General features: G+C 40.9%; 1 protein-coding gene across 1 annotated transcript in view; it reads left to right on the forward strand.

Annotated features, from left to right (window-relative positions):
• Window positions 1–19,215, forward strand: part of KCNK5 (potassium two pore domain channel subfamily K member 5) — a 65,560-nt gene extending 46,345 nt beyond the window's left edge. The window contains exons 2-5 of the mRNA XM_074311019.1: window positions 10,820–10,931; window positions 11,574–11,740; window positions 12,317–12,485; window positions 15,153–19,215. Of these exons, the coding sequence (XP_074167120.1) occupies window positions 10,820–10,931; window positions 11,574–11,740; window positions 12,317–12,485; window positions 15,153–16,027 (1,323 nt within the window). The 3' untranslated portion in view covers window positions 16,028–19,215. The remainder of the gene's footprint in view (window positions 1–10,819; window positions 10,932–11,573; window positions 11,741–12,316; window positions 12,486–15,152) is intronic.
• The last annotated feature ends 159 nt before the right edge of the window (window positions 19,216–19,374 follow it).

A 19,374-nucleotide genomic window follows, 5' to 3' on the forward strand; every position in this document is an offset into this window, starting at 1 on the left:
GCTGTATAAAGAGAACCAAGCATGATAGACCTGAGGCATCCAGACGAAGGTTTCTGGACTTCTCAATGGAACTCATCTCATAGATCTAAGCACTGGGTCAGAATCTTAATTAGGGGGAGATTGAGCAAGTCATTACCCTTAAACTTTGCTATAAAAAGTTTAGTTTATTAGAATTCTTCTTTGCAAACTTGTGTTAGGGATTCTTCCCCAAGGAAAGGCACCTGGGAGAATCCTGCCCACTTCTGTTGGCTTTGGGAAGGAGTCACAAGTGCCTCACATAAATCCTGGTCTCTATGGGAAAGTGAATTGTGGTGTGGGATCAAGAGCATTGTTTGCCTTCTGGGTTCTAATCCCATTTTATGACCATCTAATTTGTGGGAATCTATTAACTACTCTAAAAAGGATCTGAATCACACAACCTTAGATTTAGAGGTAGGAGGAACTTTAGAGTTTATTGAGTCCAGCCTCCTAATTTTACAGATGAGGAAACTAAAGCCAACAGAAATGAAATTATTTGAATAGGACTTTCAGATTTTTAGCCTTTAGAGGTAAATAGATGATATATTATCTCTGCTTTATAGGTGAGAGTTTGGATCTTGTCTTGCATCTAATATTTCCACAAGTAGAATTAGGGCCAGAATTGGGAGATCTAGTCTCCCAACTTTAAGTTTACAGCTATTTAGAGAACACAGTGCCTCCTAGGATTGAATAAGTAAAGTTCTTAAGGTCCCTTAAAGTTGTGGTGCTCCCAGAATCAAAAGATCCTGGGGTTTCCCTTTCAGGAAATTCTGATGGATTTCTTAGGGAAATAACTGTAATTCTGCATGGGAGCAGCTAGGTGACTAGGTGAATAGAGCATTGACTCTGGAGTGAGGAGGACTTGAATTCAAATTTAGTTCCAGGTCTAATTATGTGATCCTGGGCATGTCACTTAACCCAGTTGCCTTCCTTCCCCTCTCTCCCCTCCCCCCCAAAAGACAGCATGTTATAGTTAAGTGATAGGAAACTTTTAAAGTCAAGTCAGAAAGACTTGAGTGTGAATCCCACCCCAGGCCCTTATTAGCTATATGATTCTGGATAAATTTTTTAATCTCTTCCAGCCTCATCTGTAAACTGAGAATGTTGAAGTGACATCTAAGGTGCATTCTGTTAGATTGGGAGCTCCTTGACAGTAGGGATTTTGTCATTTTTTGCCTTTATATCCCAGGCTCTAGAAAGGTACCTGGCACATAGTAGGTGTTTAATAAGTGCTTGTTGATTGATTCCTACTCGAAATCTCTGGTGCTACAGAGTGTGTTTGTAGGAGTGATTTTTCAAAGTGGACAAAATGCTGGATTTGGAGATAGGAAAACCCGAGTTCAAATCTAGACTCAGAATGTTTATTAGGTGGTGATTTGGGACAGGCTAATTAGCTCTTCTGCCTCAGTAAAATTAGGATTCCATGAAAAATCTAATGTTTTTTCTTTCTAAGGATTTTATGATTTGGTGAGACAGGAAAATACATTCAAATGCACCTTAGGGATCTCTGGGAAGCCTGCTAATGATGGGCTTATAAATTCTGGGGAATTGGGGGAAAGAGCTCAGGGGTATTCTGGCTATGGGATAAATCCTGTCTCTCCAGGAGGTCGACTGGACTTCAGTTAAGGTTTATGTCCAAGCAGATTCGGCTAAATTGGGCACCCTTTAAACCTGACTACGATCTTGTGGCTGGGACTGTAGAAGAGATGCTCTTTGTCTTTTGGACCCCAGGACCAAACTTTATTCATGTCACTTGAAAGAAAATGGAAAAAATAAAGGAATAAATCTGAATTCTTTCCTGAAATGAAAGCCAAGCCCAGCCTTTCTTGAGGTCCCCCTTTTTTAGCCTTTTCCCATCCCTAACCCGATCTCCAGGCTTATGCAGAAAATGAAAATATTGATTTGTGTAATTTTGAGAGCCAAGTTAAAGAATGTTTTAGGTGCATGAGACTGGCTGGGCCCTTTCCTGGGGAGGGCTGCTTCTCTAACCCCAAGGCCTGGGCTGGGGCAAGGACAAGCTGTCTACATGGTGTTTGCTTGTCTGTGGCTTGTCTCTTCCACACCCAAATTCTACTCTCCACCCTGTCTGTCTAACCTCATAGAGGCCTCTGTTCCTCTGTAGGTTGGTTACCTCTTTCATTCCAAGACAGAATCTGGAGCCAACGAAGCATTGAAGTAAAGACTAATCTGAAGGTCTGTTCAGCAGGGGTCATCGAATCTTGCTTTGCACACAGTTAACAAAACCAGGATCTGCCCTATACATCCCACAAGACTTTGAAAAATGCTTCTCAGTCTTTCTCAACCTACATTGAGATAGGTTTTGGACTATAATTCCCCAAGATTGAGGCAACAGTGAGAACAATCTAGCTGTGGATGGATGAATTTATTCATTTAGTAAACTTTTATTAAGCACTTACTGTTTCCCCGGCCTCTGTTAAGGGGATACAATAAAAGGAGCAAAAGGCAGTCCCTGTCCTCAAGGAGTTTGTAATCTAGTGGATGGAAGAGATGAATGAAAAAACATTGTACAAAGGCAGTGTGACTTCCTTGTCTTAGACTTTTTGACAAGTACATTCTTTCATTCTCTCTCTAAAATGATTGGACTAAGTAGATATCCTCCAAAGTTCTTTTGAGCTCCAAATCGTGTATTATGAGCAGATTGAATTATAAACAGGGTCTATTGGCAACTGAGGGGAAAAAATCTAGTAAGAGGTCACGTTTATATAGTACTTTAAAGTTTATAAAGATGAGTTTGGTGGTATGAATAGCATTATCATTTTCCAGATGAAGAAACTGAGTGCAGCTTGACTCTCTAGAGTCACATACTCTGCTCCTAAGTTGGAGTCTGAGTTTGAAATCAGTTCTCCAAACCCCAAGCAAGGGCATCATTGTGGCAAATACCCTGACTGTGCTGGGGAGCTCAATAGTAGACAAAACACCTTGGTTGGAGTCTGGGAGACGTTCCAGCAGCACCAGGATCTCCCAGCAGTGATAGACTCCAGCTCCTGTAGCTATAAACAGTTTGTAGTTTGGCCCAATTTGAGCCAAGGAGCTAAGAACTGAGTGTAGCCTTTGAACTAAAGTACTGTATTTGGATGCAAGAAGGACCTGAATCTCAACCCATCTTTGATACTTTCCTTTGTGACAATGAGCAAGTCCATTTGAACTCCACCAGCCTCAGTTTACCAGCCTGAAAATTGAGGATAGCGATAATTATGTTATTGTGAGGAGCAAATGAAGTAATATTTGTAAAGTATTTAGCAAGACTAAGATTGGTATACATATCAGCTCCTAGGATTTCTGACAATTGATCTGCTGTAAGAAGCCTAAATAATGTCCAATAGTGTCAGCTCTTGGAAATATAGAGTCCCTGTCCTTAAGAAGCATAATCCAATTAGGGTAATAAGATGGACACACATGGAATAATTAACAAGTAGAACAATTAAGGGAGGAATAATTTCGGCAGACTTTGCCACCGATGAAAATTTAGGCATACAGAAAACTTCCTCGAAGGAATCAGGAGAGAGGAAAGTAAAGTGAGGAAGTAAAGAATCCATGACTTTCATTTCCTGGACTGCAAATAGGTGGTTCTGTGAACAGGTGCTGAATAGAGCATCAGAAAGATTTGAATTCAAATCCTGCCCTGGAACACTTCCTAGTTGTGTGAGCATGGGAATTTTTGCAGTCTTAGTTTCTTCATATATAAAACATAATAGCTATCAGTTTTTGTCAGTATCAAAGTGGCATCCATAATGCACCTTGCAGACCTGTCAGGAAATTGCTTCTTAAATCTCAAAGTGTTAGCTCGATTTGAATTATTGTTATTTATTTCTCAGCTATTTTGTTAATGCTAAAATGGTCTTTCTTAAATATTAACCTCCCTGGACTTTGGTTTCTCCACATGCAAAATAAAAGGGTTGTGCCAGGTGACCTCTGAGATATTGTCCAGTTCTCTGACTGTAGTTTTTACCTTTCTACTAGGTAGTGCCATGGAACAAGTTGTCACTTCTCTCTCTCTCAACCTCAATTTCTCTATAAAGGATTAAATTAAGTTAGATTCCCAGCTATCAGTCCCATGATCCATGATCCCAGAATTGTAAGTGTCCTGAGGACAGCTAGGAAATATCTGAGGTCAGATTTGAAGTCAGGAAGATGGATTTTCTTGCCTTCAAAGCTGCCACTTTATCCAGTGTACCACATGGCTGCATCCAAGGAAGCATATCTGTTCTCACCTTCTGTCCTCCAGGTCTGCACAGTGCCTAGCATATAGAGGAAGTGCTTATGAATTGAATTCCCTCCAACCCTACTGAAAGGCTTTTCTTTGTTCCTTTTTCCTCTTGACCATAACCTGGAAGGGAAAGCCCCTTTACTCCAGGCCTGTGTGACCCCAAGTTTTCTCCACATCCATGAGAATAAAAACTGAGGAGTCCCTTAGAGAAGTGATTGTTTTATGGGGCTAAAGGCTTCTGGGGACTTTCTCATCCCTGACCCCTCCCCAAGCTCTGAGGCCTGTCAGAAAGAAGCACATTGTGATAAAAGTGGGAATAGAGAGAGCAAGTGGGTCTGTTCCAGCCTGATAAGGAAAGGGGGCTAAAGGGTTATAATACACACTGTACACTGTGCCGAGGAGAGCTGGCCCAGTTAATGGGATATGATACAGGTTATCAGCCAGATCCCCAAGGACAAGGGAGTTCCCAACTTTCTCAGTCTTTCAACACTTAGTTTGAAATAGTCAAAAAATCATAATTCTGGCCATAGGCAGAATATCAGAGATCATATAATTCTACCTCTTTTTTATACAGATGAAAAAACCATTGCCAGAGAGTTTGTAATTAAGCATAGTAAGCTTCAGAGCCAAAACTTGAACCCATTTCCTCTTACTCTGAGCCCTTATTCTAAGTCAACTGACCTGTGGTTCACGCCCTCATATGAAATCTCATAACTGAATGTAGGGGTTGGAAATTATGATCTTTTATCAGTAAATGCTTGATTTATATATATATATATATATATATATATATATATATATATATATATATATATATATATATATATATATGTATAGAAGATATTTTAGTAAAAAATAAAATTATATATATATACCCAAGACCAAGTAAAAATTTCTTAGGCAAAAATGGGTCATGAGTGTAAAAAGTTTTAAGAAATATTGTATATTGTATTTCTTTTGTACCACATCACCTAAGTATCTTCAGTGGTCTCCCCCAATTCCCTTTATTCCTTCCTTTTAGTGGCATTAATTTGCCTTTTTCACTCCCTCAAGATCTCTTATTCTCTATCATTACCCTAAGTCTAGTCTAAATAGGCTATGAAGAAATTCATTTATACTAACATGTAAATGACTTGCTAAAAATGAGAAGTATTATTCTTCCTAGGCAAGATGTACTTTTAGACAAAAACAGTACCAAAACTCAAAGGAATAAAATATACCAGGAATATTTTTCTTTGGAGGGTAGGCAGGGTGGGGAGGTTACACAATCCTAACAACCACATGAACACTATAGTTTAATGGGAAGGGTACTAGATGTGGGATCAGGAGTTCTGAGTCCAAAGGAAGGGACTTCTTCTTGCCCAATTTATACAAGACTAAAATCCATGTTTTCTGACTATCCAGTGCTCATTTCATTAAACCATATTTTTCCCATTTAGCATGACTTCTTCTTAGTGATATCTGTTATAGACCTAGCTCTGGTGCCTCATCATGGCCCTGGATCCTCAGGACTATGCCAGTAAAGAGTACCAACAGGTCCCAGCAAGCTGGAAATACAAGCCTGGCAGGGAAATATGGGTGTGTTTCTCATCCAAGTACCAGCCTTGCTCATAACCAGAAGCTTGGCCACCTGGTGATAGATGAAGCATTTATTTAACGCTACTGTATTCTAGATAGTGTACTAAGTGCTAGAGATACAAATGCAACCCAACAACAACAGAAGATAATTTCAACTGTCAGAATTTACATTTTTAATGAGGAAAAGCAACATATAAAGGGGATCTGGGAAAAAAGGGGGTGAAATGCCCTCTTAGGGATATGACTGGATGATAAGATGACGTCCCAAGAGTTCAGAGTTGGTAGTGGAGGCCTGGGTGCTGTTAGTCCAGGCCAATGACTGACCAGTCAGAAGAGAAAGTTGCTGGTGGAAAAGTAGACAGATAGGCAAAGATCTTTGACTTTTTGGCCTTTCTCCAGTGTTATGTATTTTTTTTAAAAGATCACTGAAAGTAGTGGTCCTTTGGTCATATCTGTCAAGTTCTCTGAATCCCCTAGAATGAAAGTTACCTGCCCTAGAAAATTAAATTAAGGGTATCTTCTTACCTGTCCTGGATTTTAATTTCCTTTTGAACATTTCCTTCCAATCTGAAAACCCTTCTTGATAAAGTAGGAACTGCAGATTTGAGCAACTTTTTTTTCCCTATTACATACACCATTTGCCTCAAGCATTGGGCCCATCCCTTTCTCCCTCTTCCGTGTTATAAAAGCCCAATTTATTGTACTTAGATTTTCTGCCAGTCCAAAAGCAGGCCTTCAAACATTCCTTCCAATTTCACCTATTTATTTTTATTTTCTCCAATTGTTTAATATTTCTTGTCCTATCTTTAGCTAGTTGATGAACTCCCCGAAGACATTTTATTTATGTGTATTTGTATGTATGTATGTATAATGTTTTAAAATATATATTTACATTATGTATTAAAATATATTTGGATTTATATCATATATAAAATGTATATTCTACTATAGTTAAATTTAATATATTTAAAATAAACTCAATCTAATGTAATAATGTCATAAAGGGCAGTTAGGGAGCTTATCAGGCCAGGGAGACCTGAGTTCAAATTAGATCTCAAGACACTTACTAGCTGTGTTACCCTGGACAAGTCATTTTATTTGCCTCAGATTCCTCATCTGTAAAATGAACTGGAGAAGGAAACTGCAAATCATTCCAGTATTTTTGTCAAGAAAACTCTACTTTAGGTCACATAGGGTTGAATCCAAATGAAATGACTGAAGAACCATAATGTCACATTATATATTTAAAATATCATTATATTAAGTGATATATTAATATATAGTAAATTGTAATTTAATAAATTTAATAATGAAATATCTTTATATATTTTAAACTATCTTTTCCCTGCCCCTGCCCCTATCTTTCTAACCACTGGAAGCAGTTAGGAACTGAGCTTTTGAGTCTCTGGAGGGATGGATGATAAACTGTGTTGATAGCCTGTTGGACTAACAGATCAAATTGGAAAATTCCTTAAAGAACACACTGTATCCATTTACATGGATTCCCTCACCGTATCTGTAAACTTCATATTCCTGTCCAGCAAATCCACCCTTTTGCTTTTTTTCCCCAGCACACGTCAGTGGAGCTGGAGCTGACACAAGCTCGGGGTGTGGTGGTGGTGGTAGTGGGAGAAGGATGATAAAGTTCTGTGCGACCTCATCCTGGACCCTGAATTCTGCACCCCTCCCTTCTCCTCCTTCTGTCCTCCCTTCCAACTTTGCCCTGTTTCCTTTGTTAAACTTCCTGATTGGTGCTTCAGCCAGTCTCTTCTAAATAGAAATTTTTCCTGGGCCACTTTTTTTGGGAATGGGATAAAGGAATATTGGGATATAGGAAAGACTTATTATACCTTGGGCCCCTGGGGTTGGGGTCAAGAGTAGATTTTGGTTGGCCCCTTCCCATTTGGGGTTAATCCTGCTGGATCCCTGGTTCAGCATTCCATTACTAGTGGCAGCCAGGTGGTGTTCTTATCAGGATGTTCTGATAAGGCCTTTTGTTGTTCAATCATTTTTTCCCCAATCATATCCTACGTTCTATGACTCCATTGCCTTGTTGGCAGTGGAATGGTTTACCATCCCTTCTCCAACTCTTTACAGATGAATAAATTGAAGTAAACAGAGTTAAGTGACTTGCCCAGGATCACACAATCAGCAAATATCTGAGGCCAGATTCAAAATCAGGGAAATGAGTCTTCCTGTTCCTCCATGCCCCTTAGCTGCCCCCCAAAACGGTCTCAGACAACATTAATTGTATGACCTGGACAAGTCACTTAACCTGTCTGCCTCAATTTCCCACCTGTAAAACTGAGATAATAATAGCACTTGCCTTCTAGTGTTGTCAAATGAGACAATAAATTTAAGGCATTTAGCAAAGTGTCCAGCATATTGTAAATGTTATATAAATGTGAACATTATCAAAGAAAAGTGAGAGTTGGACTAAATGATCTCTAAGGTACTTTCAAACTCTAAATCCTATGATCCTCCTAAGCCTTTCCTTCCTTCTGCTCAGAAGTAAGGATCTCCTAAGTAGCCTCTCTCCTATATCCCTTGATTTTATCTACTTCTGAACCTCCCTGAAAGGCAAATACCATGCTCTCCTCCCAGACCCTTGCCCCAGTGATTAATAGCATGACAGCTTCCCTATAATACAGAATGCCTTCAGGCTGACAAAGTGCTCTCCATGGTTTCTGTGAGGTAACTGATACAAGGCTATAGATAAGGAAGTAGAAACCTAGGAATGTTAAATGGTCTATTCACAGTTATTTTAAGTTGTCAGAGCTAGGATCTGATCTTAGATCTTAGATCTAGAATAGGAATGGGGAGGAACCTTAGAAACTATCCCAATCCCCTTATTTTTCAGATGAGGAAACAGGTCTAGGAAAGTCAGATGATTTGTCCAACTCAGTGACGTAATCAGCTTCAAAGATGCAGTTAGAAGGCCCTTATCATCAGATAGCTGGACTATTACACTATCCTGCGTGAACCGATGCTGAGTGAAACAAGCAGAACCAGGAAAACATTGTTCACAGCAACAGCAAGATTGTGCGATGATCCTCTCTGACAAATGTAGATCTTCTCAGCGGTTTCAGTGATCCAAGGGATCTGCCTTTGGGTTCCATTGGGACTGCCCAATAAACTTTAGATGGAAAACTCCACTCGCATTCAGAGAGAACACGAGAGACTGAATGTAAATCAACATAGGCTATGCTCACTTTTTTTTCCTTTTTATTCTGTTTTTCCCTTCTCTCATAGTTTTTCCCTTTTGTTCCGACTTTTCTCTATCAATGTAATTCATAAGGAAATATACAAATATATATGTATATATATAAAGAATGTACATGTATAACCAAAAAATGGTTTTTTACATGTAACTAGGGAAAATATATATATTTTTTAATTCTCGTGACTTTTCTCTATTGATTATCCCAGTTTATCCTACTTGCTTTCAGGTCATTTCCCTCCTTAGACTATGAACTACTTGAGAAGGGACTGTCTTTTGCCTCTTTTTGTCTTAGTGACTGGCACATAGTAGGTACTTCAAAAAATGTTGGGGTTTTTTTGTTTAGTTGTTTCAATTATATCCAGTTCTTCTATAGCAAAGTTTCTTAAACTGAGGGTCATGACTCCATATAGGATTGAGAAACTGAATGTTAGGATTGCAAAATTATCATTTATTATCAATAAATGTTTGATTTGCATACCAATTTTATATATACAGGGTTGTGTAAACATTTCTTTAATGAAAAAGGGTTGTGATTGGAAAAGATTGGAAAAGCTCTGTTCTTTTTAAAAATAATTTTATATTTTAAAAATATTTTTATTTTCAAAACACATGCATTGATAAGTCTTCCACATTCATCCTTACAAAACTTTGTGTTCCAATTTTTTTCTTCCTCCCTTTCCCCAACCCCCTTCCCTAGATGGCAAGCAATCATATACATATATGTACACACACACACACATATCTATTAAACTTGTGCAGTTCTTCTGTACATATTTCCACAATTACCACGCTGCACAAGAAAAATCAGATCAAAAATGAAATAAAATGCAAGCAAACAACAACAACAACAAAATGAAAATGCTATGTTGTGAACCACACTTAGTCCCCTCTGGGGAGCAGATGGCTCTCTTCCTCACAAGACCATTGGAATATTGGCCTGAATCACCTCTCTGTTGAAAAGAGCCATGTCCATCAGAATTGATCATCCAATAATCTTGTTGTATACAATGTTCTCTTGGTTCCACTCCAGAAACTCTGTTCTACAGCCCCATTTGGGGGTTCCTTGACAGAGATTCTGGAGTGTTTTATCATCTCATTTCACAGATGAAGAAACTGAGGCAAACAAGGTTAAGTTAATTTGCCAAGGGTCCCAAACTAGTAAATGTCTGAAAAGTGATTGAATTCAGCTCTTCCCAATTCCAGGCCTAGTACAATCACTTAGCTATCCATGCCTAATGAATGACCCCTTATAAATGCTTAGCTTGTCACTGTATGATAGTTTGCACATTGTCTCCCCTCGTTACACTATGAGTTTCTTGAGAGGAAGGACTATCTATTGCCTTTCTCTGACACATGGTAGCTGCTTGACTGACAGAAGCCAGACCCTGGTTCCTTTGTCCTCCGAATCCTGCTGCCTCCTGGCTTGACACATACCTTTCTACTATATGAGAAATCCCACTTGTGTGGTGGAAATCTCATTGGCTTAGCACCTAGAAGTAAATGGGTGTGGAGATGGCCCCTGGTCCCTGAGTGATGATAGTAACCATAATAGTAAATAACAGTACCTCCTAGCTGGGTAATTCCCAGCCCTGAGCTAAGCCTGCTGGCTTTGGGGAAAATAATGAGGCTCTTTAGCAAAAGAATGCTTCTGGATATCCAGATCGGGAATCTTGCCTCCTGGAAGGCTCCAGATGAGCCTGGTTTCCCTTTAACTCCCTCTTCTCTTTTCTAAATCCTCACCATTTGGTTTTTTCTCCTTACCTCTCCCCCAGGTAGTATCGGATGCTACTGGACAAGGCGTGGCTATTACTGGGAACCAAACCTTCAATAACTGGAACTGGCCAAATGCTGTCATTTTTGCTGCCACAGTCATTACCACCATCGGTAGGTCATTCTGTATGTCTGTGCTACGTGGGCCTCCCATATCTTCCTATTTATTGGGGATTCTCCAGACATATCCGTTCCTCCCTGTCCTGTCTCCTGAGCTCAGTCCTTAGCTTCCAGGAAGAAGGAGGCTAGGTCCAGCAGCTCTTAACCACCAGACAAAAAGATTAGTCACAGCTTGTCCTTTTGATGCCCTCCTGTGGACTTTCAGAAAAGAGCTGTTCCCTGAGGTTTGACACAATTCACAAGGAATTACTGAACCTCAGACTGGGAGAACTATAGAACTATATCTGGGAGGCAGAGCCAAAGTTACTGTCCCCACCCTCCAAGAGCTCCCCCACCAGAGACTGGTGATTAATCAGCCATGGGTAATTAATCAAAATAATTAGCAGCAGGTGTTGAGATTAAATCTTAGCCAGAGAAAATTCTGATTGACAGAGGTGGATATAAGCTGTGTAAATCCAGGAAGGCTTGGGTGTGCCTAGAACTATTGGAGGGGCGGGTAAGGGAGGGAAGGGGCACATGTATCAATTCATCTGTTCCTATCACATACCCATTCCTCTCATTCACCTTCCCCTACTAAATTATTTTATAGAAAGGGGTTTCTTTTTTGCCTGACCCTTCTTGTTTCCCTTTCCAAAGGTTATGGAAACGTGGCTCCTAAAACCCCTGCTGGACGCCTCTTCTGTATATTCTATGGTCTTTTTGGGGTTCCCCTCTGCCTCACCTGGATCAATGCCCTGGGGAAGTTCTTCGGGGGACGAGCTAAGAGATTGGGGCAGTTCCTTACCAAGAGGGGCGTGAGCCTGGTATGTATAAGGACTCTCCCTGCCAGTCTGATGAGCTTGGGTTCTGCTGGAGCATAACTAGGGGATGTGGCAAGGAGGCACCCCATTTGCTATTCTCTGTTTGGGCTGTGGGGAGCAGCCCACACCTACCTCCCCATTTCTAGGGCAAAGGGAAGAGGCAGCTCTAGAATCATAGAAGGTTAGAACTGAAAGATAATTGGGTAATTTTTTTCATTTAACAGACAGGGAACAGATACCCAAGGTGATGAAATTCCTTTCCCTGGGAGACCTGGGACTTGAAATCAGATCTTCTGATTCTCGAATTAGATCCATATTGTGAAAAGTTTATATGAAGGGGTAGGAAGGACCTGGAGATCAATTCTGGTGGAAGGGATGGTAAAGAAGAAGGTCTCCTCACTATATTATGTATCAAAACTAAGAATAAAAATGATATCTTAAGACTAGATGTCCAAAGAACAGAGAAGTAGAAATCTCCCCTTCTCTACTTTCTTGGGCTTCCCCAGCTGAGATTTAATTCATTCCCAGTGACCTGGCTCTTGAATACACTGACTTCTTCTCTTTCCTTCCCCTAAATAGAGGAAAGCTCAGATAACCTGTACGGCTATCTTCATCATTTGGGGGGTGCTCGTACACCTGGTGATCCCACCTTTTGTGTTCATGGTGACAGAGGACTGGAACTATATTGAAGGGCTCTACTATTCCTTTATTACCATCTCCACCATTGGCTTTGGCGACTATGTGGCTGGTGAGTAGACTCTCTCTTCCTCTTTCTTCTCCTACAATTCTTCCTTTAACCCCTTTTCTTTCTTGTTTTGTTTGCCTCACCGTTCCCCCATTTCCATATTCAAAAATTTCTTTTAACTTTTTCTTTTTTATCTTCTTCTCATCCTCATCTCTCCTTTTTCTCACCTTCCCTTCTATGACTCCTTTTCCTCTCTTCCACTCCATTTTTCTCTCCTTCCCTTTCCTGAGCTCTGGTTGGACAGATTCCCCACTTTCTTCCCCCTTCCTTTAAAATCCCCTTCCCTTCCCCTTATCTCCAGCACAATTCCAGGCTTGACCCACTGTGTCATTTAGCTGATCAGAAACTAAGGATGCCAAGGACCTTTCTCAGTATGGATACTTGTGCTGCAAAAAGGAAGCTTGGGTGAATGTCCTGGTGTGTGCCTCCTTTTCTTAGACTAATCCAGACATGTGATAAAGCTCCAGGAAATTTCTACAGTGTCTACCACCCCCTCCCCCATAATGTACTTTACCCTTGTCCTATACAAAACATGCTTTTAATCTTATCTGTTTACTATTTGTTTTTCTGAATTGTGTCTCCATTTCTTGGTAACTGGATAGACCTCTGAGCTTCTTCCAATGTCAGCACCTTTCCTCAGAGCGAAAAGAAAAAGGGAATATCCACACCAACTTCCTTGTAAAAGATAGTCCTAGGTGACCAGAGTGACAGGAATAGGGCAGCTGAGTCACAGCTTCTACAAAAACTCAAGTTGGAAGGTACCTCAGAAGGCAATTAGCCCAACCCATACCTAAATAGGAATTCCCCTCTAAAGTATACTAGACAATGCTTATTATCCTCCAGATTTAAGGATTAGGAATGAGTATTGGAAAAGTACTGGAAAAGGAAACACAGAGTCATTTAATTTCATTGCTAGAATGAATCTCAAATTTTAAGTTTACACTAACTTGTATTGACGTTGCTTGGCTATATATGTGTCTCCAGAACTTAGCGAAATATCTGACACATAGTAAGTACTTAAATGCTTGTTGGCTAATTGTTGCAGGCATTTTACTTTTGTTTTGGGGGAGAGAGAAACAATTAATGCTTGAAAGATACTTTTTAATTAAAAAAATTTGTCTGAATTTTCATCTTCAAGGAGCTTCATCCCTTTGATGGAGAATCACATTTTCTATATAGGAAGATGCTTGAAAAGCACCCAACCTCAGTCTATGTGTGATGGGCACTCCTGAGAGATAATCTGATAGGGAAATAGGACTCATACACAAGTAAATAGGTATTAGCGGGTTCAGATACAACTAGGAGGAAATTAAGGCAGCAAGAGGGGACTAAAAGTAGACATTCATCAAACTCAGGTAGAGGCTAATTAGGAGAGGTTTTTTGGAGTCTCCAGTCATATCTTGTAGGAGGCGAATTTTATAGAAGTTGGAAGCAAAAAGGAGAAAAGCAAGAACTTGAGCAGATTCTAGGAGAAGATTGAAAATGTTCGTGAATGAAGGTAGATGTGATAAGTTGGAAAGCCTCCAGAGGAGGATAACCAATATGATGAAGACCTATCATGTTAAGAATTGATCAAAGGAAATGAGGCAGGTTAGCCTGGGAGAGAAAAGACTCAAGGAGAAGAACTTGAAGGACTCTCTTATAGTGGAAGGGATTAGAGTTATTGTTTCCCCAGAAATCATTCTTATGCTTAATGTCAGGAAAAATTTCCTATCAGTTAGGTTATAATAATTCAGTAATGAAATGTGCTGCCATGAGAGGTGACAGGTTTGGAGGAATGCTTGTTAGTTGTGCTAGAAAAACAGATTATTGTCGAGATATGGGCTGAACTAGATTCATAATTCTCAAATTTTTTGGTCTCAAGACCATTTTATAATTCTTTAAAAATAATATTGAGAATCCCAAAAAGCTTTTGTTTATGTCTATTTTATCTATCAGTGTTTATTAGAAGTACACATTGAACAATTAAAATATTTGATTAATTAAAAATATAATGACCCCATTAAATGTTAACATAAATATTATATATATTTATATTTGCTGAGATAATTGGAGTTAAGTGACTTTTCCAGGATAATGCAGCCAGGAAGTTTTAAGTGTCTGAGATCAAATTTGAACTCAGATCCTCCCTAGAAGAGGATTCTCCTATCTCCTATCTCTTGCTTTCAATCTTTAGGGAAGTTGTTTTGGTTGAAGTATGAAGAAAATCCAGATTCTCACAGACAGATAGTTGGAAAAGGAAGTATTTAAATATCTAATGATTCTGACTTAATGTATCCCCTGAAACTGTCTTGGGAACCCCCAAGATCTGTACTGGACTGTTGCTGGTGAGCTTTCCAATCTTAGGATCTATGAATACACAAGCCTTTGCTCAGGTGCTCAGAACAGAGATAATTTAGCAAAAGTATTTTCACATTGTTGGCTCAGGTTGCATGGAGAACAGAGGCTAAGTTGTCTTGGAGATTTAGCATTATCCATAGATTTTTTCAGCCCTTTTTGGATTCATTCCAAATCATTGACTAGGATGTCCAGTCATGGCTCTTAGGATGAGAAATTAATATAAGGCAAAAACAGAAGGGCACAGGGAACCCTTGATGGTCTCCAAAGTCCCTTCCAGCTCTAAATTATAATCGATAAAGCTTATTTTTGTTTCTTTATCTCTTCTCCCAGGAGTGAATCCAGATGCCAACTACCATCCCCTCTATCGATACTTTGTAGAGCTGTGGATCTACCTAGGGCTAGCCTGGCTGTCCCTGTTTGTGAACTGGAAGGTGAGCATGTTTGTGGAAGTCCACAAAGCCATCAAGAAACGTCGGCGGAGGCGGAAAGAGTCCTTTGAAAGCTCCCCCCATGCCAAGAAAGGGCTGCAGATGGCAACTAGCGGAGGCGTCAAGGACGTCAATATTTTCAGCTTCTTGTCCAAGAAGGAGGAGACCTACAATGACCTTATCAAGCAGATTGGGAAGAAGGGTCTGAAGACAAGTGGGGGAAGTGGAGAGAGAGCCATGGGACCTGAGAGGGGAAGGCCCGCCCTCCCAGCTGCTCCTGTGGGTCCCATGGCAATCTATACCAAAACCCGTGTGCCCAGCTATGAGGAGGTTTCTCAGACACTGAGGCTGAAGGGCCACGTGTCCAGGCCCCAGGTTGCGGAGACTGGGGAGGGACCCCCCAGTGACAACACCAACAGCACCTCCACGGTGTTTGTCAACCAGCTGGACCGGATCAGTGAGGAGGAGGGGGAAGCCTGGGATGCCCGGGACTGCCACCCACTGATCTTTGAGAACGCCAACATCACCTTTGTGAATGAGGAAGGAGGACTCTCAGATGAGGATACCTCGAAATCCTCTCTGGATGACAACTTAGCTGGGGAGGAAGAGGAGGAGCAGGGAGAGGGGGAGGGCCCTGGGGCAGAGAGGCCACTAAATCTGGGAGAATTCCCGTCTTCAGATGATTCCACTTTTACCAGCACAGAATCTGAACTCTCTGTGCCTTATGAACAGTTGATGAACGAATATAATAAAATCAACAGTCCGAGAGGCACGTGAAGGCCCCCTTCTCCACCCCTTGCCCTGTCCCACAAATCATGTGGCCTTTTCTTTCCCCTCACCTCCCCTTCAGGGTATCACCTGTAATGGCTGAAATTCCTGGACCCTTGGCCTGGGAGAGAAAAGGGAACCTTGTGCTCCTGTCTCCCCTGGCCCAGATGCCATTAACCTCCCCAGCTGTCTGCACTTCAGGATTGACTGTGTTTCCACATGATCCTTTGGTGATGTGGCTGAACAGATATGATCATGAAATTGGGAGAAAGTCGGTTGCTGAAAGGTGGCTTTTGTTTTTTGTTTTGTTTTGTTTTTTTAAACGACACTTGTAATTTTGACGGAGTAAAGATGATACTGGGGCCATGGATAGTCAAACCTATAAAAAAGCACAAATTTTGGGTGTTGACAAGATCTCCTGTCCCAGAAGCATCTATATAGAGAAAGCTTGATTCAGCACATATTAACTAAAATTTTAATATGTTATCTAGCAGCAGGACTCAAATCTGAAAGGCAGTGCACTGTTCTTGTCCTCAAGACAATTTATGGTCAATTTGGGGGTTCTAATGAACACACACGAGACAGTTAATAGGACAAGATAGTGAGTAAGCAAGTGTGGGAGTGAGGTTTACAAGAATGCTAGAGAAACAGACCCTATATCTGTTCCAAACTGCTTCTTCCCAAACTCCTCTTTTTCACATACCCTAATATTCTAATGCAGGGGTTCTTAAAGTTTTTGTTCATCATGGATCCCTTGCGCAGTCTATATCCCCTTTTTCAGAATTATCTTTTTAAATGCATAAAATAAAATATGTAAGATTGCAATGGAAGCCAATTACAATATTGACATCTATATGAAATATATATGGACCTCTAAGTTCTAATATTCTAATTCTAATTATGTCCCATAAATTCTATTCTAGTGAGAAAAGGGCTGTGGGGGTTTTGAATAGATGAATACAAACTGAAACACTCCCAGTGGTAACCAGACCCATCCCATGGGCCCCACAGCCTTTGTTGCCCTTTCTTGATGATGAGTGTCCCTTTATGGAGTCACTGACAGTGGGGGTGCACCAATGAGGGTCACCACAATTTGCCCTGTTTTAGATCACTTACCACTTCTGGAAGAAGCAGATGGAGCAAGATAATAAGATAGAAGGCAGTGTGGAGCAGTGGGGTGTAGGCTGAATCTGGAGCCAGTGTTTGCCATTTACTTGGCTGGTATTTCCCTTCCAAACTCATTTTTTTCATCAATTGTATAATGGGATTTAGTCCCAAGAGCCCTTCCAACCTGTGGATCTCAAGTGTGTTCCTTGTGGTTCTGCCTTTGCTCATTTATTTTAGCTCCCCTCCTGTGCTTTCCTCCCCTATCACCAGGCACACCCAATCCCAGGAGGCAATGATCAGGAGAGAGACAGTGTCTCCTCTTGAATCTTGCCCCTTCCGTCTCGGACCCTTCTCATGGGCTGAGTGGCAAAGGTTAAGGCCATGCTCCATCCCCAGGGACTTGAGTGTGTTCCTCATTGGTTGGAGAAGACTGGGACCTATTTCACCCCTTCCTGTTTGGGAACTCTGCTCTGGACTAGCTTGAGGTTTCAAGTGGAAGAGAAGGACCTCGGAAAAAGGCTTTGTATGTATGTAATGTACTCCAAGGCTTTTCCTTCCCTCCCCCTGCTGCCCTAGAGAAACAAGTCCGTGAACTTTTGGTTGTAGAGCCAGGAGCTAGATGGGCTGGGTAGACCAAAACTCTTGAATACCGGGATTCCACCTCACCCATTTCCTTGGATTAATATAGTCTCTCACAATACACTCCAAATGCCCTCTGGAATTTTTTACCACCCTTAACAGAATGTTATCACCCATTTCCCCACCTTCTCTGAAATCACCCTTTTCCCCCAAATCCCTAATTTATCCCAGCTTGCCTTCCTTCTGGAATTTATTTCCCTAGAGCAAAGATTGACACGGCACCCTAAGGCCTGCCTTATCTGCCTTTGATGAAGGAGAAGTGCTCCCAATCAATAATTGGCTTCTTGGGAAGCAGTGAAGTGCATATTAATAGGGCTAGGAGGGGTGTGCCTCCTAGAATTTACCCTTGGAATCCCCAGCTGCTGTTTTGTTTTCGTTTTTTTAAGGGAGGATGGGGAAACCAGACCAGAAGATAAAATTGTAAAATAAAACTATTTCCCCTTTTTATCTGACAGGGGCTGGGTGAGGGAGGAGAATGTGGGGCTAGATACTATCTGTGCAATGTCTCCCTGGAGCAGACCTGTTCTGCTTTCTATGGATATTTTTTTTTATTTTTTATTATTTTGAAATTTAAAAAAATATGTATATATCAAGAGTCTGTGATTGGCTACTGATGGTGTCTTAAATACAAAAGTAAAGGGAAGGTTTGAAGAGGCTTTCACTATCTGGGATGGAAAAGGGTGGAGAGACAGCTCCCACTCTCCTCCTTTCCCTGTGGCTCAGGGCCTCAGCCAGTATCACATGTTAAGAGATCAAATAGCACTTTTATAGAGCCATCTTGGCCACTTCGGTTTTAGGTTTTATCTTCCTCCCCCTGGTTACCTTCCAGGGCTAACTTTTAATTCTTAAATGCATTTGAAACTGTGGTTGATCCAATTTCCCACAGGTCACCACCAGCAGATGCTAGAACCCAGAGGAGCTTTGATTGAACACTCTGAGTGTTCCTTAGGGTCCATCTGTGGTGAGAGGCAGTGTCTTGTAGTAGAAAAGTGGAGGAGCTGAAAACTTGCATTCAAACTCCTGCCCTCAACACTCAACTCTCCTGTGTGATCCAGGGCAAGATTCTGAAACTCAAGTTGATCTGTAAAATGAGGTTATAATAGTAGCACTACCCATCTCACAGGGTTGTTGTGAGGAATGTGATTTTTGTAAATCTGAAAACACTATAGAAATGTGAACCATCTTGGGGGTGCGTGGACCAGAAGCTCCCCTGTTTTGTGGAGCCTCAAATGCCACCCCTACACCCTCCCTCACCTTCAAGTGTTTGGATGATAAGGAGCATCCTCATCTTTTCGTTTGATTGATATTCATGACATTTACTTCATTCTATGATCCCACCTTGCCTATCACTGACTGTCCTGGAATCGTACACACTGTATGTAAATATTGGCAGAGTCAATGTCAAGTGTAATTTATTTTAACATTTTTGCAATAAAAAAAAATGAGATGAACAATTAAGCGTGGTGTGTGCCAAATAGAGGCTTGGGTGGGAAAGTTGGGTGATGATGGTCCCTCTAGCTTAGGAACAAGGTGACCTCTGGAGGGAGCTAAGAATTTTAGGAAATTGGGAGATCTTGGTGCTACAATCGGCAAAATGAGAGTATGGAATA

This window comes from Sminthopsis crassicaudata, chromosome 4 (genome assembly GCF_048593235.1).
Source record: "Sminthopsis crassicaudata isolate SCR6 chromosome 4, ASM4859323v1, whole genome shotgun sequence".
In the NCBI taxonomy this organism is placed as follows: Eukaryota; Metazoa; Chordata; class Mammalia; order Dasyuromorphia; family Dasyuridae; genus Sminthopsis; species Sminthopsis crassicaudata.